At 42.1% G+C, this 25000-nt stretch overlaps 1 protein-coding gene across 4 annotated transcripts in view; it reads left to right on the forward strand.

Annotated features, from left to right (window-relative positions):
• Positions 1-25000, forward strand: part of MCTP2 (multiple C2 and transmembrane domain containing 2) — a 117650-nt gene that overhangs the window by 21946 nt on the left and 70704 nt on the right. For 2 of the 4 annotated variants that reach the window (XM_039723485.1, XM_039723486.1), the window contains exons 5-10: positions 606-714; positions 11706-11848; positions 12656-12732; positions 13818-13929; positions 15793-15828; positions 24113-24277. In XM_039723485.1, the coding sequence (XP_039579419.1) occupies positions 606-714; positions 11706-11848; positions 12656-12732; positions 13818-13929; positions 15793-15828; positions 24113-24277 (642 nt within the window). Of the gene's footprint in view, positions 1-605; positions 715-11521; positions 11577-11705; positions 11849-12655; positions 12733-13817; positions 13930-15792; positions 15829-24112; positions 24278-25000 lie in introns of those variants that run through there. The other 2 variants (XM_039723487.1, XM_039723489.1) reach the window with 2 other exon arrangements.

The following is a 25000-nucleotide window of genomic DNA, read 5'->3' on the forward strand; positions in this document are numbered from 1 at the left end:
CCAGAGCTGTTTTCACCAAGTGTATCAGCTGGAGGATGATGCTGAGCTGTGTAACCTTGTGACAGCACCTCCCTTGAGCAAAAATCCTCTTGAGTTTGCTTCTGCTAAAGCTCACAGCCAGCACTGCCTGCCACTGGCCTTCTCTCTTCTGGAGCTGCACAAAGAAGTGCTGTGCTCTCCTCTCAGCAGCTGTGTGAAATGTTTTCTTCCTCCTGAGGTTATCAGGTAGTTACAAAGGACTTGATGATGTTTAGAGGTCCCTTGCAACTTGAGAGATGCTATGAATGGTCAAGAAATAGCTCAGAAAAAAATGAGCTGATAGGATTTGGAAAACCTGTGCAGGCATTTATGATTGTTATATCACCACTCATTTTCAGGTGCTTTGTTGAACATGCTTGATGCTGATACTTAGCCACTTGCCTAGTGAAGTAAAGCCTGGGAAAGAAATATTTTTTTCTTTTCCCTTTTTTTTTTCTTTTTTTTTTCCTTTCTGTCAAGGATTGCCCTAAGGAAAGAGCAGAACTTTGCAGCGGCACTGGGAGCACACCTGCCTCATTTATGATCTGCTTCAAGAGGTGTGTGACTGATTCCTTTGTTCTCCCTAGGCTCTGGAGGAAGCAAACGACTGCCTGAGTGAGCTGCCCAGCCCCTTTGCCTACCTGCTGACCATCCACCTGAAGGAAGGCAGGAACCTGGTTATCAGGGATCGCTGTGGTGAGCCCCACCTTCCCTCTGGCTTCCTGCAGAATTCACACACTTTATCACTTTGTTCACTCCTTTATAACTGATCTCAGTTTGGCAGCAAGCTGGCTGCTTATCTGCAGTGCAGCAAGTCATGGGCTTGTGTCTCTCCTGCAGGTCAGAGCACTCAGAGGTTGGGTTTATCCACCCTGGTTACACAGGGGAGGGAGCTGCCCTCTGCCTGTGCACCTGCAAAGCTCCTTCTTGGCTGCCCTTAGCACCTGTACCCATTCAGGAACTGCAAGGAATTCTATTTGAATTTAACCTCCAATTATTCTCTGGAGGTTTTTTTTTAAATGATGGAGCTGCTTTTAGGACTACTTTTGGGGTTATCTGTAAAAGATGTTGATAAAAGGGGAAACCACAGGGGCAGGGCTGTAAGCCAACAATCCTGTCTAACCTGGCATGTGACTGAGCAATGACAATCCTAAAAACCCAAAACCCCACCCTCAAATGACATATCAAATAAATTGTAAAATATTTTGGGAATTCCTGGAAAAAATATGTGAAAATGCCTTCCCTTAACCTGGCTTTTATTCAGGATGTTGAAAGAGGGAGTAGAAATGCTTATGAGCAGCCAGTCACTTGCTGTGGAGGGAAGACCTGTCCTGCCAGAGGCTCTGTGCAGCCTGTAGCACCCTGAGGCAGCAACTGTGTCAGGACCTTCAGTCTGAACCTGTAAAGAGAGCTCTTCCATATGTCTAGGCTTGATTTCATTTTTTTTTTCCTGCATGTGGAAACAGTTCTGGTAGTTTTGTCTTGAAAAATGTCTGAGCAGCTTCTTTTGAGATGAGGCCATGGGGTTTATTCATTTGGTTTTCAACAAAATCATCTTGCAGAGCCTAAAGGCCTGTGAGGGTTTGCACCTGGAAGGACCTGTCTGATTTCACATGAGGTGCTCGCTGGGATTTCTGTTGCCTGGTATCTCAGTTAACTTTTTCCATGCTGTTTTTTCATGGCTTCACAAAACAGTAAGTTTTGGATGAGTGTATGCTTGTTTTTCCTACCAGTTTTTGGAAGGAATGAACCAGTACCTAGATTAAGATCTTTAGTGGTTATACAAAAGCCTGTATTTCCTAACAGTGTAACAGTTGATCAGATTTTACTAGCAGGCTGCACAAGCCAGGACACATCCAACTTTTCCTAGGAAAAAGATACTAGAAATGAGCAACTCCAGCAAAGTAGTATTTCTGGAGAAGACAGAGCATACTTTGCTCTAGGCTGTGTTTTGTTGTGTAAGAAAGCAAATGCTTGTCTTAGTGAAGCATTGGACAGCACAGGGAAACAACATAAGGGGGGGAAAAAAATCCCTTTGGATGAGTCTCTGTTGCTTTGTGGTAAATGACCTCTCATTTAGTAAACTGAGTATGTGAGGGGATGCTTCCTTCAGTAAAACTGCTGCTTTTTATTGCACAGGCAGCAGGAGGGGAGAAAACAGTGCCTTAATGATTATTCATCAGTCACCGCCATGCAGTGGTGGCTCCTTAAAAAAATAAAAAGCCCACAGTGGATGCCCATCATTACAGGGCTCTGCTGTCACTCAGGTTATGTGACATCCTTGTGTGATGCTGGGGCTTGACCTACAGCCACTGGGCTTTCTCCACGTGCCTTTGAATGCGGGATGTTGTCAGCTCTGCTCATCTCTTCAGTGTGAGAAAGCCCCAGAGATATCTTGTGGGCTGGGAGTGTCTGGCTTCCCTCCTCTCCCCCCACCCTGGTGCTGGTTAGAGCTGCTGTGCTGGGGTGTATCAGTGTGCTCTGAATAATTTGAATTAAGCAAAATATTCACACAGACTGAGTGGAGATTTTATGCCCCAGCATCTTTAGCCTAAATAAGGTTTAACATAAGTCTTGTAATTTTCCTAAATTTTAATTTTCATTTATTATGCAATCAGCGATTTATCTGGAAAAAAAAATCTCAAAGCAGTTATCTAACCCATCAGTTTACACTTTTTGAAGGAGTTTCTTTATCTACATAAAGAAAATGGTATTTAAGTATGGTGTCCTGCCTTCTTCTCATGTTTGCATTTTCCTCCTAAATTTTGTTTTACAACAGTTTAAGTAGCTCACGCTTAGGGGCTGCAGTGTGGGTGGGTGATGCCCTCTCCTGGCAGCTGAGTAAAGTCTCTTGTGCTCATGTTCAGTCTGTTTCTGCCTCTGTTTTGTCCCAGTGTAAGAAGTATTTATCTGTGTGTACATGTAAAAATAAATCTAAGCTGTGTGACCGAGAGAAATTTATGACATTGGAAAGAGCTATTGCTAAAAACCATCCTGGCATTACTCATCAAAATCACAGGTTTCTCCCTGAATTTATTAATTGTATGCTTAAGTTATTAATTAGGGAATAATTATGCTTGGCCAAGTAAAGGTGAGCAGGAGTTCCATTTAGAACTGCAGACTTCACTTTTTTCCAACTTTCCCAGTATTTTTTTCTGACTCTTTGCCTCACTATGTACTGCTGTTTCCAGGATATGTTCCCTTTGGTGTGATATAAATTCCTCCTTCACTTTACCAGATTTTTATTACATTTTTTTTCCTCTTCATAATATTAATCCTGTTAACATCTGCTCTCTCCAATTTTTTCCTTCACTTTTTACTTCTTGCATTGCTTTTTATCTGTCTCTTGTGTCTCTCTTGTGACTTTCTGCAGCTCCTCTCCTTGTACTGCTCTCTTTAGAGAGGCTGCATCAGCCCAGGACACTGGTTCAGAGATGCATGTGCTTCCTCTAAATTGCACAACAATGCAGAAAAGAAAAATAAATCAAAGTTACAGTGTTTTCTTCTCCTCTTTTATCTATTTTTTTGAAGAGTAAGTGAAAGAAAAAGCCTCTGTACAGCAACACCCAACATATGTGCCCCAGCCAAGGAATCCAAGTGCTGCTGGAGAAGGATCTTAGTTCTGGTGGAAAGTAGAGAAGCTCCAAAAACTCTTTTTTGGGTCAAAATCAGTGTCCTGTCTAGGGATGCAGGAGAAGAGAGGTGTTACCTGTTGGTCATCAGCTTGCTTGGAGTCTGATTTACTTGCTTACAGTCTCACCCAGTCACACAGCAGAAACTGCCTAAGCAGATGGTAAATTTGGCATGTTACCTGTGTGCACCTTTGGGGCCAAAGTTAGGCAGTGCATGGGTCTTACATTTATACTTCTTGTAGGGGATGAGCCAGACATTGAAGATTATGTATGTGTGTACATACACAGCACCAGAAGTTTGATTTTATTAAATGTATTTTTTATGGTATTATTGTTACTAGATGTGTTTCAGGGATGACAAGGAGTTTGCATCTGTGTAGTTCTAATGCTGCAGGTAGTAAGAAAGCAGAAATGTATTTTTAAATTAATATCTGTGGAGCAGCTTGGCAGAACAGAGAGATGATTATTCTGTACCTCATTCGGCATTAAAAAAAATCACTGGTGCTCTGAGTTTTGGCATCTTGTGGCACCATTTGTGATTTTAGGGCCTTGTTGACCCTTGTTTTGTGAAGTCCAACTTTATGCTTTGAGCTGGGAGAGGCTGGAGCCCATTTTCACCTGCTGGTTCATCTTCACAGGGCAGGGTTGTGGTTGTTTGGGTCAACCTGAAGAAATCTCCAAGGTCCCGCTCCCCTTTGGCACTGGGATGCTCTGGCTGTGCATGTTGCTCCTGGTTGAGTCATGCTGCCAGAACAGTGAACAAAGTGATGCCACAGCTGTAGGGAAGGGCTGCCTTCCTTCCGGTGGCAAACCCAGCTCTGCTGCTGTAAGAATAATCAGAAACTGGGCTTTGCGTGCCTGTGAGGGTGAGAAGCCCCTCCCATTTCCAAATCCTGTGCTTTTAAACTTAATTTTTCATCTGTTAAACAGTGTAGTTACAAGAAACACAGTTCTCTGATGTGGCTGTGGTTGGAGTCTTTTTTCTTTTTCTTTCCCTTTTAACCACACGTTCCAGCCTGAACTTTGTGTTTATTCTTTTCTACCTGGTTTTGTGTTTCATTGATCTTTTTACGGGACCTTTGTGCCCCATCTCTGTTTCTTCCTTTCAGGTTTCATTTGTTTCCTGTTGCTGCGCTTTGGTTTTTCTCTCCTTCCTTTCCTCTCATGATGGAGGCAGTGTGAAGGGAGCAAGGGGAGAAGATGCAACTTCTCCACGGGTGCATCCTGCTTTCCTTGTCCTCAGCACATCATCCTCTGCTCTCACATCTCACAGCCCCCACTGCCACAGGGCCCTGGGGGGCTTCCTGTGACCTGTGCCACAGATCAGCCTCCCAAGGACAAAATAAAAGGAAAGAAACTTGTGGAATAACATACACTTTTTTACTTCCAGCAGCAGTGAACCTGCAGGAACCCACACTCATAGCTCTGGGCTGTCCAGGAGTTAGACCTTGGTGATCCCAGTGGGTTTTGCCAGCTCAGGGTGTTTTATCATTCTGTGATTCACTGCCTGGGTCTGTGCTGATACCAGAGTGCCAGAGGAAGGGATGTGTGTGAGCTCTGCTGGGTATTTGTCAGCTTAGAGCAAGTAATTGTTTGGAAAGCAAATGCTCACAGCAATTAGGCTGAATTGCTCTCTGTAAACACGCTGATTAATTTAGACTTTCTCTGTTTTCAGGGTATCTGCAATTAGATCATTAGGCCTTCAGATTTATTAATTATTGCCATGTATTAGGCAACTTCTCACACTTCTTTTTGAAAGGCGTAATCATGGCTAATTTACAAATGCTGAGAGTTTGGATGGTGCTGAGCACTCATTTGGATGTTTTCTTTGGATGTTTTTTGGATATTTGGATGGGGCTTTTTTGGATGTGAACAAGGGCTTGTGCTGAGAGTGTCTGTCTGTGCCAAGCCCAGTTTCTGAAAGTGCAAAGTGTGTGCCTGAAACTTTGCCTTTGGGCACAGTGATACCTGTGAGCATCCTGCTTGCACTGGTGTGGGAAAGGAATGTACTGAGATAGGAACCTCAGAAAAAACAGGAGAAGTTCAAACAAAAGAAATTTATATGTCTGGAGGAGTTCAAACAAAAGCAATTTCTATGTCTTCTCATTCTTTTAATGTTAAATTAGGAAATATTGAAATTACAGGATAGGAAGAGAATATGTGGGTCCAGAGATCACCCTGAGACTCTTCTTGTGTCAGAATTGTAGTTTAAAAAAAGATTCCTTAAACTGTTCTAGCTCCATCAGTTGTCAGAGCTGAGTCTTGGGGGGCACCTGCCTGCATTAGCAGCTCACACTGCATCTTTCTGGGACCATGTAAGAAGATTTTATTTGGGTGAAGACTCAGAATACAAGAAACAATGCTGAGCTGGGGTTGTTCAGCATGCAGAAGAGAAAGCTCCAGGGAGACCTTGGAGCCTCTGCCAGTGCCTAAAGCAGTGTTCAGTTGAACTAATTCTTACCAAAGACAATTCTGTGCTTTATGTCACATGTCCCTAATGTCACACAGCATTTTGATAGGTTTTCTCAGTTCCTTTACCTTTTCTTCTTTGGTGTTTCTGAAGTGTCTTGACTAGAAAGTGCTATATCTGCATCTTTCATTCTGTTAAGTTCAGGCATTTTTCAGCTTCACCCACCCTCCTTCACCTTCCCTTAAACTGTTTGCACACTTTCTTCACACTTCTCTGGTCTTTTCAGTTTATTGGATTTTTTGTGGTGGTTTTTCTTTTTCAGGTTTGTGTGTATTTTTCTTTTTCTGGTTGGTTTTATTTTCCCTTGGAACCTATTTGGACTGCTTGTTTCCAAGCAATGTTTAATTTCCATCTGGCTATGTAAAACTAGCTGGGGACAAAACTTTCCAAAATCACCTGAATTTCCTGCCAGCAGAATACTTTTTTTTTCTGATTTCCCCTTTAAGCCTTGATCTCGGCTGTTTCGCTGCAAGGATGTAGTGGTTTTCCACTTAAAATGAAAAATGTGTGTTCTATTTTAGAATGTCTTTTACTCCTTGTCGTAAATAACTCCAGTAATTCTATTTCTAGGAAGATTTTCAGATATTTATTCTTTACATGCCTATAAAATAAATCCTTAATTTCCTTCTTCAGATTAAAATTTAGTTTTTTAACCAAAACTTAAGATGGTCTAGGCTATATTTCACACTGCTCTTTGATTTTTTCAAGATTTTAAGGCAATTTGGTGGTCATTTTTATTTATTTATTTATGGAACGAGACTTGTTTCATATGCTACATTTCCAGTAAGTTTGCTCCCATAAAACAGTGTGTGGCTTGAAATTAAATTGAGTCTTCTGGGTTTGTTGGGTTATTTTTTCCCTCGTTCTGAAGCAGTGGATGTGATCCACCTCTCGGTAGCTGCTAGAGGGCAGCAGTATCCATTTAAAAACACCTTTAACAGTTTAGTTTCTTGGGCTACTAAACCTTTCTCTGCTGCTCTGTCCCAACAACTTTTTGCTCACTGAAAATTTCTCAGGTTTTAGGTGATGTCTGGTCTGCCTGCACTCATTGCTTTTTAGTGTTAGTGGAAGAAAATATAAATGAAATTGGTATTGTGCAAAGGAATTCCAGGGAGTATCACTGTCAAGATGAATGTTCTTTCTCTCATGGGGGAAGAGGCCTAGTTGATGGAATATTTTGGGTTTTTTTAAGAGATCAACCTTCCTTTTTACTCTTATTTGGTTTGCTTTAGGCTGAGATGTAGATTATCTTGGGTTTTTATATATATTTTGTCCATATATTTTATTGTGTGAGAACTTGCTTGTTGCACTGCACAATATACAAATTAACCTCAGAGCACCTTGCTTTTCCCATCAGAGAGATATTTTTTGGGGGCAAAATCAATAATCTGTTCCCCTGTTGATACTGCTACAGCTGATATCAGTGAGACCTAGCTTTCAGAAGAGCCTGCATGCATGTACTTAAAAGTTGTTGATTCAGTTGCCTTCACCAGGAAATGGATGCTGAAAAGCTTTTTTTTTTTTTTTTTTAATTGGTCTGGCTATTTCAGAAAATTATCCATTTCTGTCACAGTTAAAAGAAGATTATAAACAAAAACCTCTTTTTTTAGACTGGTTCATCTCTAACATCACCAGGCTCTTTTCAAAAAAAGTTATGTTTTTCTGCCTAGATTGTAGATTGTCTCTTATAAATAGCTTTTAATAGACCCAGACGTCTTTCTGAGCTTGGATCCAGAAGGCTTCAAGCCCTGAATTCAAATGCAGTCAGTAATTTGCAGTCTGTGCTGTTCATCCCATCAGGAGAGGCTTGCCCACCTGGCTTATTTCTCATTCCCTGTCAACTATTTTGGTCACCTGGATGCAATCTGGGGTGTCTTAAAGGAAACCAGAACCAGACACAGTGAGCAGAGATCTGTGTTGGCATCTTGGGACCGACCTGGGGCAGGCTGTGAGGGCCGTGCCGCCTACGTCCATCCTGACATTTCTCCATCAGCTTCACCCCAGCGACCACCACCAACCCCCAGGTACTCTGTGTGCCCCCACCCAGGTGACAATTCAGCTGCTGGGTGGCATGGAGCTGCCATCCTGCCATTTGTAGGATGCAGCAGCCATGCTCTTGTGTTGCTTAGGACCGACCTGTGGCAGGCCATGAGGGCCATGCTGCCACGTCCATCCCTGCTGACATTTCTCCATCAGCTTCACCCTGGTGACCACCACCACCTCCCAGGTGCTCTGTGTCCCCCACCCAGTTGACAATCCAGCTACTGGGTGGCATGGAGCTGCCAACCCATCGTTTCTAGGATGTGGCATCCGTGCTCTGGTGCCGCTTGGGACCGACCTGAGGCAGGCCTTGAGGGCCGTGCTGCTACATCCATGCTGACATTTCTCCACCAGCCACCCAGCTTCACCCCAGTGACCGCCACCACCTCCCAGGTGCTCTGTGTCCCCCACCCAGGTGACAATCCAGCTGCTGGTGGCTGTTTGTAGGACGTGGCAGCCGTGCCACCCCATCCCTCGCCCGCCTAGTTGAGATGTCACCCCCGTGACAGCCCGACAGGCGAGCGCTGCAGGACCCCCCGCCCCGCCACAATTATTTTCCCTCACAATTAACACCGGTGCTAACTTGACACCTTTCCCTTGTTTGGCTTTTGTAAGCCGCCATCCCCCTCTCTCTCGCCGTTAATTCGCCGCATTAATATTTTCCGCGGCGCGGGTGCCGCCGCTCACCCGTGAAGCCGCTGGAACATTATGGAGCTGTCAAGATAGCGAGGGATTACCCAGGCTGCCTTGCTGGAGTAAGTGACACCACTGAGGCCCCGCTTTGAGATGTTTATTTTGAGAGTAAGCTGACAAGCATGAAGGCCTGATCCCAGAGTGGCAGTCTTATTTAATTAAAGGCCTCTTTTTATTATAGCTTCCCCCCCCATTTCACTTTTTTTTTTAAATTTACAATATATATTTTTATGTAAACAAAATATATTTTCCTTTTACATATGTTCATGTTATATATATTTCTTTTATATATATATATTCTTTTAAAATATATTACTTTTGTATGCATATGTTTCTATATATAAATACATGTAAATATAAAGGAAGAATTATTAAAAATAAATACACGAGAATGATCGCTAAAGCCTGGCTCGCATGAGCAATGCTGGGCAGCCCTTCCCTCTCCCCCACCTTTTATTTTCCTTTACTGTATAACAACCTGGAAAGCTTTTCAGTGCAATAATGCAATTGGGAGGCTTACTTAGCTATAGTCTTCTTGCTTCCCATCCTCAGAGAAAGGCCTTGGAGTTTTCTGCTTGTTGGTATTGAACTTGCTGGCTGTTTGCTTTTATTCTGTGTCTCCTATTTTTCTCTCTCTCTTTTCAGGTTTTGTCCTTTTTCATGGGTTTTCTGTGCCAAAAGCAGATGAGTTATGGCCATAAACCACCTGCCTCCATCGTCTCTTCGTGCTTTCATTTCATCACTTGCTTTCCTTGTCTTGGCCAGTTGCTATTTCATGCGCAGAATAGGTTGTGGACATTATTATTATTCTTACTTTTAATTATGCAGCTTTGTCCAGCTTACCCTGTGAATAAAAGTCAGAGGATTTTTTGCCTTTTTTGGTCTTTTTAAACCTTTTTGAAGTGACACCAAAGAACTCAGTGCTGTTATTTTTTAATTCTTCACCTTCTGAGGACTGCTGCCCCCCCACACTGTGGGGCTGTGATCTGTCTGTGTGTTCCCACTCCTGGACATTGTGCTGGTTTTAAGCTGGATGCTTTGTATAAGAGTATAATCATAGTTCTGAGAAATTTTTAGGGAAAGGTCTAGTCCTAACCCACTGGGAACAATGAAAAGCTGCCCTCTGACTTTCCTGGCTTTCGATCAGGCCCTTATTATTAGTCTCTCTTAGAGGAGAAGAAAAAGAAAATTCTATTTAAGAAGTCTGCAGCTTTTTTTTTTTAACCAAAAAAAGTGATTTTTTTTTTCAACAATTATTATTCAGAAAAAAGATCAACTGCAGACAGTATTTGAAAGCCAACTGATATTTTCCTTCTGAGAGTGAAACACACTTTATGCACAGAATGGACCAGGTTCTACAACTCTTCCCTTTTGAAATTAAAGCAGAATAAAAACATTCTATAATTCTTAGAAATATGTTTGTCTCCCAGGAGCACAGTTCTTTACAGTGCTGCGTAATTCCAAATAGATGCTTACACATGATTGTTTTTTCTTGAGTTTAAGTCTGTCTTCACATAACGCTAATGAGAGCTTTGGATGTTTAAATATGGATTTTTCACATCCTCACAGGTGCACCAAATCATTGGCAAGACTGGGTATTGCTCTTAGGCTGGGTTATCCTGGACTGCCGTGTATTTGTCGGGCCAGTGGGAACCGGGGAGGACAGGTTCAGATTATTTCTGACTCTGAAGTCTGCTGTAGAAATTGTTTTTTTCCTCCAGCAGCCCTCACTGCAGGCTGGGGCCAGCCAGGACCACCACCTTAGCTGTTACCCTTCTAGTGAAATTGAACTGTTAGGAGGGAAGTTTAATTCCAACTATCACATACAATGCGAAAAATACTGCATATGACAAGTGAATGGCACCTAGGCTCAGTTAATTGTAGATGGTGCTACATCTCAGTTTGATTTTTCTCCTTTATTTTCAGCCTGTGAAGATTTTTTTTTTTTTTGCAAAACCTGTATAAATAACTAAATCAACCATCCTCTACTTAAATCCTCCCTGTGCTTTGTTCCCCCTCTTACCTGGTGTCCTGCACGGTGGTTGGTGTTAGTGCAGATGCCACCAATTTAATAACAATAATAAAAAGTTGATTCCCTCTTCTGTTTTCCTTTGACAGATGCAAGTGTTTCTATTGCTGCCGAGTGGCACGAGCCTCACGCTCTGTCCATGGACATCTGCTCCATAAAAACAGGGGACATTATTGCTGTGGCAAATTGTGCCACTTGGATTGAAAAACGTGATACCTGGACAGTGCTTGTTTTTACAGAGTCTGTTCTCTGTGTGTTTTTATCCTGAGCTGATGAATAACATTGCTGTTTTTTCACTGAAACCTCAAATTGGGTTTTAAGTAAATTGGCAAAGTGACACCAGTGATGAAATCCTGACGGGTATTTTAGCTATTGTTACTGGTTTCCTTGGAGCTCCTATCCCAGTTACGATGCTTTGGAGTTTGGGTCCTTTGAATATATTCCTAGTCACAGGATCGCATTTTCTCTCTTCCACTGTGTCATTTGTTGGCCTGTAGATAGTGCTTCAATGCTGCTTCTGTTTGCTCTTTTACCAAATTAAAATTTTAACAGAGTTGTTAAACAACAATTAATGTTCTTAAGAATAAAACAGCAGAGAACAAGCAAACAATGAAGATTTTTTTGTTGCCTGCTTTCGGGCAACTTTCTGGTTCTGTCTGTAGATTTCCTGTATGAATGAGCAGTTTTTATATAGGTAATTAAGTATATACACGTATCTGTAATTACAATGAACTGTTCTTAATTATTTTATGAAAATATAGCTTAAGGTTGTGGAGTTGCATATAGTGCTGATTCTAATCTATTTTTTAATTAATTATCACAGGTACAAGTGACCCGTATGTGAAGTTTAAACTGAATGGCAAAACTCTTTACAAAAGTAAGGTAGTGTACAAGAACCTCAACCCAGTTTGGGATGAAACTGTTGTGCTGCCCATACAGACCCTCGATCAAAACCTCTGGATCAAGGTAAGTTTCGGTCTCAGATTTTTGAAAGACTGCCCAATATTTTTTTAAGCAATTATTTTCAACTTTAGAAACATATTGATTTTTATTCACTGTAGCAGTATGGCATAAAACACAATCCGGTTTAAGAGTTTCAGCAATTTCAAATTAAAATGCACATATGTCTTTCCCAGATTTTACTTGCATGTTTTGCTTTCCGTCTGCAAAAGCCCAAGTTTGAAATAAAACTCCTTGACTGGATCTGTTTAAAGCCGTGGAGCTGAATTCTGCTCTCTCTCTCCCTCTCTCCCCCCGTGCTTGTGCAAACTCAGGGAAACCAAGGGCATTTTCAGAAGCACGTTTTAGAAGTGCAATTTGGCTGGGCTGCACAGAATTATTACCTGGGATGCAGCCGTGACAAGTAGCAAAGCCTTTTCTGGTTATGAGTAACGTTACAGTTACCAGAACCACAAGCTACCAGTTGTGAGCACTAATTGCTAAAACATCTGTAAGCACAAGTACCTGATTTTTGTGCAGCGTTTCATTATGCTGTCGTGTGGAGTATAAAGAAGCAGGCACAATCCATAGCAGCACACATGTCTCTGTTTACATAATATTAAGAAGATACTTTCAAAATGCTGGTTAAATATTTAGCTAAAAATACAAATTAAAGCAGGGAGATGGAAAGTGATCCCTGAATTATATCTAAGCTTTGATCTTTCAAATACAAAATTGAACTGAAAGGGCTTAAAATATCTGTTCTTTCATCGCATGGGATAAAACTGGCTTATGATTTGAAAATTGGAAATATTTGTCTTATTTTGCCACCAGGTGTACGATCGTGATTTAACCTCTTCAGACTTCATGGGTTCGGCATCTGTGGCGCTCACTGAACTTGAACTCAATAGGTAACAGTTCATTTAATTAAAGTTATTAATGCAGCCTAGTTGAGAAACAGAGGGAAGTGGTGAAATGCTTTTTTTCTGGCTTGGAATTTTTCAATTCGTGAAAACTTATTTTTGATAGAAGAGTGGGGTTTTCAAGAGAAATAATTTGAGATAAATCTTCTGCACATGTTTTTATCCAGCTTTATGCACTGGATGCAAATTCAGGCAGGACAGAGCCCAGTTCAGGGACTAAGAATTTCTGTGTGCAGCATTGCCTGGGGAGAGCCATCCCAGGACAATTTGTGGAGGTGGAAGAAGGAAGAGGGGGAGAAGGTTTGGGACCCCACGGGGTGCCTTTCTCTGGGGCTGAGGAGGTTTTGCCCGGCTGCCAGCTCCCCTTTTCCAGCCTCCTCCTCATCCATCCCTGCCTGCAGCAGCTGCATCTGGCCCTGATTTAGTGCTGAGGCAAGCCCTGTGCCTTTTGTCTGCTGCTGCTGCTTGGGATCAGTGTGGAGCTGGAAGCCAGGAATTCAAGTTTTAGTTGTTTCTTTTATACTCCCTTGCTGCGTGATGACTTTTTTTGGGGGGGGAAAATGAGTTCTCCCTGTGCGGGGGGTGTTGTAGCTCCCATGGCTGTTGTATCTGGATTTCTAGAAATGTTAATTTGTCCATGAGATAGTGCCACCAGGTAAATACCAGCATTCCTGTTTTCAGCAAGGGATTAAAAGCAGACAGAATAAATATCTCTGGAGTCAAATGCAAACCATTAATATTAGAAGATTCACTTGGATGAGTTTCCTTGTCACTCTTCTTTTCTGTGTAGTGGAGGTAATAGTAACTTAATTCAGTGTGTACCTGCTTATGGAGAGTTATGAGTAGTGAGTAGTGCTATAGAAGCACTGAACTGCATTATTAAAAGGGGGGTGTATTTTGTCAGAACCAAGAAAGAACTCTCCAGATTTCCCATTTTAACATTTAAACTCAATATTGGGAATTTCAGACAAGAAGCTGAAATTTGCACAGCTCAGCCTGACCTTTAATAATCAACTCGAGTTAACAGGAGTCAATAAATGCACAACTTCTTTGTTTTTCTTGTTGCCTTGTAGAACTACTGAACAGGTTTTAAAACTGGAAGATCCCAACAGTTTAGAAGATGACATGGGAGTGATTGTATTAAACTTGAGTCTAGCAGTCAAGCAAGGAGACTTCAAGAGAAATGTAAGTGGCTTAGGAAATCAAATTTATAGCTGGAATTTGTAGGGGGTAGAAAAGAAGAGCTGGCATAATCTGATTTACTGGGAAATGCCACCTTTATTTTCGTCCTCTGAGACTCAATATTGAAATCGAGATAGAGCATAACTTTAAAAAAAAACAAACCTTGTATTTAGCTGGGTTAAAGTTGTGTAGACATTTGTAGCTGGATGCTTCTGTCTTGTCACTGTGGTGTACACTGTGTCAGTGCTCTGGGTATGTGTCCAGCACTGCAGTGGGCAGGTTGAAGAAAAGTTGTAGTTCCTTTTTTTTTTTTTTTTAAGCAACAATTAAAAACTTCTCCATCTGAAATCTAAAAACTGAGCATGAATTTTAAGACTTAAACTGCCCCAATTGTGTGGAAGAGCACCAGGCTGGGAGGAGGTGGCTGCTTGTAAAACCCTGATCTTCCCACTGACAGTTAATTGAACTTGGCTTCTGGTGCAGAAATGTGGTGATTAGTGATGTTAGAAATGCAGAGAAGCTGGGCAGAGACTGGAAAACCATAACTGAAGCTGATAGTTTTTTTTTAATTTCAGGTCCCACATGTGACTTTTTTGCTTCTATTTTTAAAGTTTTCTCCTGGTGCTTTATACAGTGTGTACAGCACACAAATATTGGTGAACTAATCCTGCTCCTGGCCAGCAAGGCGTGGACAATACCCAAGATCAGGCAGTCTTAAAAAACAGACCTAGTTTTAAATGCGTGTAATACACATTAAGAGAAAATATTTCTACAAGTTTTCTGCAAAGTCGAGTATGAAACTTGCTGTTTACAGCACTTTAGTGAATTATAGGTATGGAATTCCAGCCTGAATGGGATTATTTATAGAAACATAAATGGTTCAAGGGGCTGGAAAGCAAAATGAGAAGAAGCTAATATGGAATATCTGCTGTTCATTATTTATTTTTCACATAGATGCCTTTTTGAGAATTGTAAAGCCTTAATTAATAATGAGGTAATGATAGAGTTAATTTTACTTCACTGTGTAATTATTTGAAAGCTTAATGACAATATTTTAAATAATGGTGTATTTGTATATGTCTATAATATGAGATGGGTTTTATTTGGAATGTGAACTCCCCTCTAACTTGTACAATCAGTATTGTTGGCATGTGTTACTGAATTGCAGGAAGGTATGAAGCAAAAATGTAAAGTTACTTTAGCAAAAAAGTCAGTTTAGTCAGATGAACCTCAGGAATTCTATGACTTTTTATTACGGCCTGGGCTAAAGTGGACCTAGCCAGTGAAACAAAGCTTATTGGTTTAAGTAGCAGCTTTTGGTACTCTTGGGTGCTTAGTTAACATTCAGAATGTAGATGATAGAAGAACTGGTGCACACTGTAATTTTTTTTAAGAGACAATGTTTTAAGCCCTCATATTTCAAATGCAGATTGCTCAGCCATTTCCAAAGGAGTCAGAACAGTGAAATAGCTCTGTCCACATTAGCACTTAACAGCAAGATGATTTTTTTCCCCCTTTTTAAATTAGCTTACTGTAGAACCAGATGGCACCAAAAGTATAAGCCATGTTTCTTACTAATGGCTCTGGGTCCCTCCACTTTTTATTCTCAATTACTTTTTTTTTTATTGTCTCTTTTTTTGGTGCAATGCAGGTATTTTGAGTTTGTTGATTGTTATGTTCCATGAAGCAGGGAAGGTAGATGGAGATGTAGTTGTAGATTCAGGCCTCTATTTTGTAATAGGCTTTTGTAAATCATTTGACAAGCTTTTGTTTGAATTATTTTACTAACTGCTTTCCCCATTTTATTCCTTACCTGTTTTCTTTTCCTGGATTTTCTTTGGTACAATAATGGGAACTCATGAACAGAGATGGTCAAGTCGAAAGAAAAGAACTTCATCCAAGGTAATACTTTTTTTTTTTTTAAAAGAAAATTAAGGTCCCCTCCCAAAATCTGTGCCCTCCTCTGAAGCAGTCTAAACAAAGGAAAACTCAGAAGTGTAGAGGCAACCTGTCACAGTGTGATGACTGTGGTAACCTTTGCTTTTTTGATTTTTCTATTCATTGTGACGGGAAATTGCTGTTGTTTTTTAATTGTAGATGCCATGGTAGGGTCTAGTGGCAAGTGAATATAAGACCCCATTCACAAAGAGCTGTAGAAAGAGAGAAAAACTTTCTGTCCAAAAGAAAGGGGTGTAAATTTTACCAAAATGAGAGGAGCTGTGGAGGATTTGAGTTGTTTCAGAACACCTGGACGGTGGTTGGTGCAGGAGTTGAACGAGGCTCTCCTGGATCCCCGTCTGTCTTTGGGGCTGCCTCTCACCATGGGTGGAATTTTGTGAGGCAGTATTTCTTCTAGTTACCCCTGTGGGTTTTGAAATTCCTTTTGTTCTTGGGATGGAGACTGAGCAGGGAGTTTTCATTACCTCCATTGTAACAGGATTTCCAAGATTTGTGTGTTGCCACATGTCCGTGTAACTCGCTTCCCTTGGTCTCCTGTAGGATCCCTGCAGGCTTCCATTACTTTTATATTCCTGTATCATTTTTGCATTAGATTTTAACTTGTTCAGGAAACAGACTGTGGCTTTTTATGTGTTCTGTAAAGCTTTAATTTGCTATTGAGTAAATAACAATGATACAGACACTGCAAGCCCCAATACCCAGCTTGAGAGCTGTACAGTCTCAGTCTCTCTGAAAAGCAGAATTTGGCTCTTAAGATGAGTGTGTTCTCATGATATTTTCCCTCTGTAACTATCGGTTTGTGCCTAAATAAATTGAATCATTAACCTCCTCTTGTTTTATTCATTACAACTGTGGTGTGCTGTGTAGAGGAGCCAACCATCTCAGGTACTGTGCCAGCAAGAATGTTTTGTCAATAGAAGAAGTGCAAAGTACAGCCTTTGGAGCCCTGATTGCAGGGATATTGCAATGCTTGGAGCAGAGAGCTGCCAGGAATGCCTGAATGCCACATGATAGATAGTGATGGAATAACTGAAGAGCTTATCACTTCAGTTTTTAACTAAAACTCTGGAAATTACTGTGCTCTGGCTCGGTCAGCATTGCTTGCTCCCCAATTTTCTCCCACAGCTGTCTCTGGATGATGGTTGGCTTTGAGACCTGGGAAAGGGAGTTGGGTTTTTAAACTCAGGTTCTTTTTCTGCAGAACAGCCAAAATTCTGGTTTGGTTGCTGTTACTGGAAGTTTTGGGGTGGTTGTTTTTCCATTTGTTTAGGTTTTTTTGGTTTGGTTTTTCTTTTTGCTTTTATGCAATATCTCATTGCATTTTATATACTTTTTTACATACATGTTTTTGGACCTTTGGCTGTCAGCCTTTCAGCTCTCAAGGCTCTGTCTTGTGCCTTACCACCTTTCAAAATAAAATTAAGAGATGCTGAAGCGTGGTGCTGATTTAGGAGACATGAAAGTATTGTTTAAAAGGAAAAAATCTTCAACCCTGTGCTCTGTTCTGTTCCAGTCACTAGAGGGTAGGAGAGCTTCAGCTCTTCCTAGGGAAGACACAGTTCATGCTCCAGTGTGATCTCTAAAGAAAACCTCTGTGACCATCCAAAGGCAGTAAAAAATATTTCCCAGCATGCGCTGGAAAAAATCTGACAAAGCAGTATTTCCTGGTTTATTGATTCTGCTACTGCACTAAAACACTAGTACTGTACATCAATAACCATCTTTAGTTAGGAAACTCTGCTCTGTGGAAGCAGTACTAGCAGTTTGTGGCAGAACATAAAGGCTGGGAAGAAAAATTGTGTGCATGGGGAATATAGGTGTCTAGGGAAGGCACAAGAGGTTATGGAAGAATAGCCAGAGAGTATGATGGGGTAGAAAACAATGTTGCTGGACGAGATAAAGATACAGGAATAAGGAGTGCAGGGGAAATGGAGAGAGCTCTGTAATGGGTACACAGGCTTGTCTGTTTTTTGGCTCCTGAGCTGACTCTGGTTGGGTGTTGCAGGAGGAAAACACAGTATACTTTCCATTTGAGCAACATCTAAATTTTCTCTCTCCAGGTTTAGGCAAATAAAAGTTTTCTATTTGAAATAGTTTTCCTGGGTTTTTTTTTTTAATGTGCTGAACTGCAGCTGACCCCTATTGTAATATTTAGCTTTTCCTCTTCTATAAATACAGGGAAAATGACTTATTTTAAGGATGGACAAAATGAATATAACTTTCACAGCTGTTTTTTTAATCTGTATTGCCTACATGAAAGAAATCTGATTATCCTCTAATTTGACCATTTTGTGTTGTCTTAATGCAGATTTGGCACATCAGTGTCCTAAATGAGTCTTTTCACATTAATCACAGGATTCTTGCTGACTTCCCAAATTTACCCCAAATGTTGATGGCATTGATACCTGTTGCAGCTCCATGTCAGACTGGCAGCAGGGCTCATGTGGGCTGTTGTGGATACTGTGCTCTCTTCATGTGTGTTCTCTGAGCTCCCTTGCTTTTTGGAGAAAGAGCTGCATTTTCAGACAGCAGCAAAAACAGTGTCAGCACAAGATCTCCAGTCCAGCTCCAGTAGCCTCATGGTTATTTCAGGGAGTATGTAGGAAGGATTCCAGCAACTCAGTATGGTCTTCTAAATCATTTTGGAGCAAGAGCTGTTGAACTGCATGATTTAGGTGTCTCTTGATTATTACACAGTATATATTTTTCACTGCTGCTGGAAGGGAATTATTGCATATTTGGGCAGATTCCCCAGACATGGGCAGCACATTCAGATCCCTCATTTTTCATGGGAGCTGAGAACAGCATTGTCCTCCGTGGGAGCTGTTTTCAAGAGCATGGCTTTCTTCTTTTCCTCGTGGAGGGTGGCATTGCAAAGGGAAGAGGATGCTGTTAGGCAGCATTAATAAATTGACTCATATCTGTGTATTGACATGCTTTCCCCTCTGTTCTGCTTTCCTTTCTGGGGCACAGAGGGAGTTGGTAGCTCTCTGCTGCAGCCCAGCATGCTGATGCTCAGTACCCTTGTTTGTCCCGGGTGGCTTGAGTCTCACCGTGAGTGCCCTGCACGCTCTTTCCAGCATTTGTACAGCTGAATAACCTTTAAGTGTTGAACATCCAGGAGGCAGATAAGCAGGTCTGCTTGGGGTGGGTTGACCTGCAGCAGTTCAGTCCTGAAACAAAAGCGACGGAATTGCCACCTTGATAGCTTAAGCTGATTGAATAAATTGGCTGAAAGGCTGACCGGACCCAAGGGCTCCTCAAGCATCTCATCGCAGGGGAAAATCCCTCACTCTCTTATTTTTTTTTTCTGTTCCTGTGTGGGCTGTTAGGTTTCATTTTTGTCTGCCTCATTGTGTTTGGCTCTCTCCCCCAATCCCCTGTGGGCAGCGCGGAGCGCGGGGACTTGCTCGCCACAGGGTCACACGTCGTGGTGCCAATCTCGTGTTGGTTCACTTGCCTTTCCCACTGCCCTCTCCTCTTTCCCAGGGGGAAACTGCCTCTGCAGAAATGGTTTCCCTGCCTAATGAGGAGAGGTCCGAAGAGTCCTCCTATTTGTGTGTTGTTGTTTTCTCAAATGGCAAATTACGTGGCCCAGTTTTGACGTTGACCTCTTCACAGGGATTGCAGCAGGCTTTCTGTTGTCCTGTCTCATCCTTTTAAATGAAAGATGGGAGAGATGGGCTCACTTCACACTTGGCCACCTCGCCGTGTCATTTAAATGTACAATTTTTCTGCATCTCTTTATTGCTTCAAAAACAAGTTTGAACTTGGGGCATGTATGTGTGTGTCAGGAAAAGAGACAGATTTGAAAGCAGCCCTGATGCACCAGAGGGGATTTGCTGGGTGCCTATAGAGGGAGATTATGGACAAATGGAGTTATCAGGGAGACTGGAGCTCCTAAAGGATTTTGTGAAGCTGGGTCAATGAGCTGGTTCTTTCCCCTCCAAAGCTCTGTCATTCTTGTTCAGCTCCTGTATTTGGCTCTGTGAAGGCCGAATATAGCCCACCTGCTCATTCTTCTTTTTTAAACCAGAACCAGAAAGTAATAAAAAATTGAAAGTTGATGTGAGAAACTTTTATATTCATTTTGAAACCAGGAACAAGATTTTGAGAGTGGTGATGTGAACACTGATTTTTAATTTTTCTGTTCAGAGCTATGGGATGCTTTTTGGGCAAATTTTTCTCCCTCTCTAAGCAGCTGGGAGAAGAACCATGTTCTGATCCTTTTGTGGCAGGATCCTGCTCTATGACCAGACCATACTTTTGCTTCAGAGATTACTCTTTATCTATCTGATGAGTTACAGTCTTAAAATCCACAGTGGACATGGGTTTTAAAACTTAAAAATCATGTAGTTCATTCTAAGGAATAAGGATCTCTGGATATTTTAGTGCTTATTGTCTGTTTTTTGTTGCTTTTTTTTTTTTTTTTCCCTGTCTGGCTTGTTTGAGGGATGTCTTTAGTTCCAGTTTGTATCTATTTTACAGCAGTGAGCTGCTCATAAAGGCAACCTTTATGGTGTTACTGCTTGTATGCACACAGAGCCCAGCCAAAATCAGAGCTCTAGGATGTCTAGAGATAACCCTCAAATTTTGGTCTCAAGGCTCCTTGATTTCAGAAACGATGAGGGGAAGGAATAAGCAAGTTTGTCCAATGCCTTGTGCTTGGGACACGTGCCAGCTTCCATCAAAAATCATGTGTTTCTTAATTTCCAGGCACCTTTACTTGGGTCTGGGATGTAGCCAGAGTGTAAGCAGGGAGCTTACAGGAAAATATAGCAGGAGAGGCCTGAAGGACCTGGCATCCAGTGTGGAAGCCCAGCTGGAAAGGGCTCAGGTTCAGCAGGGGAGGAGTTGTAGTACCCAGGTCTGGAGGCATCAGTAGCCTGGGAGGTAACAGCAAAAGGAAGAGCTGAATAGATAAAACACTTCATAATTGTCACTGATTAAGCAGTTGTGTCCTCATTTCCTGGCCAGTTTGGACCAGGGCTTTGGCTTTTCTGGTCTCATTGTGAAGGCAGGTTAAGAGGCTGGCTGGAGGCAAGGAAGAGTGTTTGGGGTGTTTTTTTCAGTCGTTGTTTTGCCCGAGTAACTTTGTTGGACTAAAAGCTGTGCTCCTCTGTGCTCTGCTCTGCAATAGTTTTGCCAACTCAGAGGGAGGCTGTGAAGTTGAATCAATTAGCTCTGTGTAAATCAGTTTGAAATGAGTAGGTGTGGGGTATCAGAGAGGAGGTAAGTCTAAAATAAATAAGGCAATATCATTTTCTTGTCACCTGGGAGGCATTTTCCATAGTGCAGACTTCCCTAGGCAGCACTAAAGTTGACTCATTGAAGGCGTGGGTCTGTGGGTCTACCACACATCTGATTTTCCCCAGACGTGCTTCCTTCCAGAAACTGTGAGTGGAATCTGAGACACTGCCTGTTTCACTGGGGTTTCCATCAGGGTGGTCAGAGGAACAGCCTGCCAAATACCTGGGGAGGCTGGAGAGGTGGCCACAGAGCAAGCACAGAGGGGCTCTTTGGTGCTACGAGGCACAGGAAACGTGCCAGACCTGCTGAGCAGACTCTGTGAGGGCGACCTGGGCATGTCCAGGAAATCCAGAGCATTCCTCATATGCTGTGTCTTGCAGGGGTGTAAGACAAGCAGCCTCCCCATGCTCAGTTTGGAGAGAGCCCTGTGCCAGTGGCAGGGCTGGACTGGGGGAGCTGGGAAGCTGTGGAGCCTGTGTGGAGCTGCTGCAGGTCAGCACCATGCCCTGAACCAGTTGTAAACATCTTGGCTCCACTCTGCAGTGGGATGCTCTCAAGTGATGCTGGATCTCATGCAGGTCCTGTTAGCTGGAGACCAGCACACCCCTGTTCTGAGAGGAGCACAGAGAAGGGGGTGCACCAGGCTCTCTGCTTGGGGCCACCTGTTTTGGGAGGTCAAGGTTGGTGCATTGCAATGTGTTCCAGTAATCCTGAGTGCAGGTGCTGATTTTTCCAGGGGCTGTGTGGGATCCAGGCTGGTTTGGGTACCTCCCAACAGTCCTTTGAACTGTCAAGTCAGCAGCTACAAGGGTGGGGTTATGTGTGCTGTAGAGCTGAGGTAGGAAGGTCCCCAACGCTGAGTGACTCCCTGAAATACTGGCCTGGATGAAAAAAAGAAAAGAATCCAAGTTTGATTTGAAAACTGAGTGATAACAACTGTCTTTTGTGTTCAGCCTGGAAGCTTTGAAGAGAGCTGGATGCTTTGTTTTTAAAAGAAATTGTAACGTGGATAATAAACTTCATCTGTTTTTTATTTTTTACTTTTTTTCTTAACTAACATCAAATACCTCTTCCTCCTCCAAGGAAGGAGCAGGAGGGGGAGGGAAAATCCTTGCTCCTAAAGCAGCGAGTACATCACATCAAACATGACTATGTTAAATACTAAAATGTTCAAAGTACAAGCGAGATAGATAAAGGCTTTGATGGGAAGTGGATATTTCCCAGGGACATTACAAGCAATAATCCAGATGTTATGGTGTAATGCAATGAGTGTCCATGGATAGATGGGGAGCTCAAGCCAAGCAGCGCCTGCTGTAGGCCTTAGCCCTCCACTCCCATGCTGTTACGCCATATGGAAGCAATCTCCAGGCCCCCTTAATAGCCAGCTTTGGATTCCATTTTCACAGGGCTCATAGAGCTAAGTGGAGCTGTTTTATGGACAAGTTAGATAGAAGCCTTTCCAAGATAAACATCCAATTCGAAATTAGGACATACCAAGCTGCAAAATTATTTTAGGGCATATTTCATGGAAGCACTGCCATTTTTCTAAGGCGATTGCCAGACTGTAGAATGCCCTTTGATCCCTTGTGGACATTACTCCCTTTTTTATAAAAAGGATTTTGAAATAGTTGCAGTGTTTAGGGAGGAGTATATCTGCTGGGACTTTGAAGTATGTCCATGGGAACAGTCATGCTTTAGCTTTTTGGCCCAAAAGACGAACTTTAAAAAAAAAAAAAAAAAGAGAGAGAAAAGAAATTATTGCAGCTGGATTTATGAATCAAAATCTCGTTTTCTTTTTAAAGGTAGGAATTTATACTCATTGCGCCAGGACAGCCAAACGGGGTGTTTAAATAAAAGTATATTAATATGCTTCTGGGATTCAGAATTCGGTATTTTAACCAGTAAAAAGCAAGTAAAAAATTTGTGAGTTCACCACCTATGATTTAAGAATTTTGTTGCTGGGTAATTGATCCATAAAAAGTAATCTTCAGACATCAGGTGCTTTTGCAATCGTTTTATTTAGCAACAACATTTCTTACTTGCTTTTAAAGCTAACACGTCCTGTTTTAAAGTGACTTGTGAAATCTTCTCCTCCGTCTTGCTCCCACCTGTACATGACATGATTGAAGCTCCAAAGTGTGGCGAGTTAAAAGTTGCTTCAGGAGAATAAAATATGGCAGGATTTTTACTGCGGGAAGAAGAGTATAGCCTTGAGTTTTAATGTTTCCAGCTCACTCCCCCCAAATAAAGGCCTATTTAATCATCCTCTGTCCAATAAAATATTGCCAGTTAGCAAACTGTTAGCGCAGCCGTGCTGCACAAGATGAAGCTGCGAAGGTAACAAATGTGGCTACCAGGTAACCATAACTCCAGATAAAGAGCCTGGTGGTGTCAGTGTTTTTTCAGCAGGCATCAGTATTTTTGATTCGTGGGCTCAGTTTCTGGAAGCAGGAACAGCAAAGTTAGCAAAGAGCTAAGGCGGGCGGCTGAGTGATGGAGGAGGTGGAAGATGCTGCTCAGCCTTTCACCTGGCTGTGGGCTTTATGATCCTGGGCTGCCTCCCCAGAAAGGACAGACCTGCATTTTATGGACGTAGCTGGAGGGGTTTTAAGAGTTTTCTTTAGTTTCTCCCCTGTTCCGTTCCCATGGCTCTCCCGTGCCTTTCCATGAGCCTAGCTGCTCTCAGTGCTCAAGGTCTGCTCTCACCAGAGCTCAGCCAGTGGAGCTGAAGATGACTTCTCTGGTGGTTTAAGCAAACCCTGCTGATTTTGCTGTGACATTGAGCACCATCCTTTCATAGGGACCGTAGGACAGTTGGGCAGAAAATCCATAGCATCCTACTGCCTTCCATTGCCTGCTTACCCTTAGGGAAGCATGGTGTCTCTCTCACTCCTGGTGTGCTTTCATAGCTCAGTTAACGTGAGCATGAAAATGTGTTTGGGTGTTGAAACATTCCATGCTGTGCCTTGCTTTTCAGTCGAGTTTCACACGGAACCTGCGGCTCTCGGAGTCCCTGCGCAAGAACCAGCTGTGGAACGGGCTGGTCACCATCACCCTCCTGGAGGGCAAGAACATGCCCAGAGGGGGCTTGGCAGAGATTTTTATTCTCCTCAAACTGGGGGATCAAAGATACAAGAGCAAGGTAAGTATTAAGGATTTCCTTAAGTTGTCTGAAGTCAATAAGGGGCTTGGTGTTTCTTTTACTCATGTTGCTACCTCAGACGGAACTATTCTTGATACTCTTTTTGATAAGTGAGTTCAAAATCAGGAGACCAGACCAGAAGCATTAACATTTTGCTCAGTTTTGATGCCAGTAGAGAAAGAGCAAGTTAGGGATATTGTGTATCAGTGTTTTGTGCATTTAACATATTTATCATGTTGATGGATGTTTGACATTAATATGAAATGAAATAAAGCTATACATGCATCACACATGTGTTTTGTTCTCTGCCAATACAGAAGTTGGGCTTTCAGTGCTGAAAAGTAGACCTAAAATGGTTTCCAGTGCAGGGGAATTATTATTCTTTTAAAGTACTTTTCTTGAAAAATACGTTACATATTGCAGAACTTGCCTCCCAAACAGATAAAATGTTCCATGGTTTTGATATTAATTTTTATTCTTCTAGGCTGTGTTTATCTGCATACAGTTTAGTTATATAAGAGTCTAAGAAATGAATGAGTTCCCAAAGATACACATTTCATCTGGAAAATCTAATAAGAAGAAAGGCTATAATTAAAATAATACTCTTTTGAGAGAGAGCAAGAGCTCTGCATGTCATGAACTGGAAGTGCAGAGGAGGAGAAAACAAACCTCCTCCTGTACAAAATGTACAGAGCAAGTTCACAGAACATAACATTTGGATGT

This window comes from Passer montanus, unplaced genomic scaffold (genome assembly GCF_014805655.1).
Source record: "Passer montanus isolate IOZ18808 unplaced genomic scaffold, ASM1480565v1 scaffold5, whole genome shotgun sequence".
NCBI classification, from domain to species: Eukaryota; Metazoa; Chordata; class Aves; order Passeriformes; family Passeridae; genus Passer; species Passer montanus.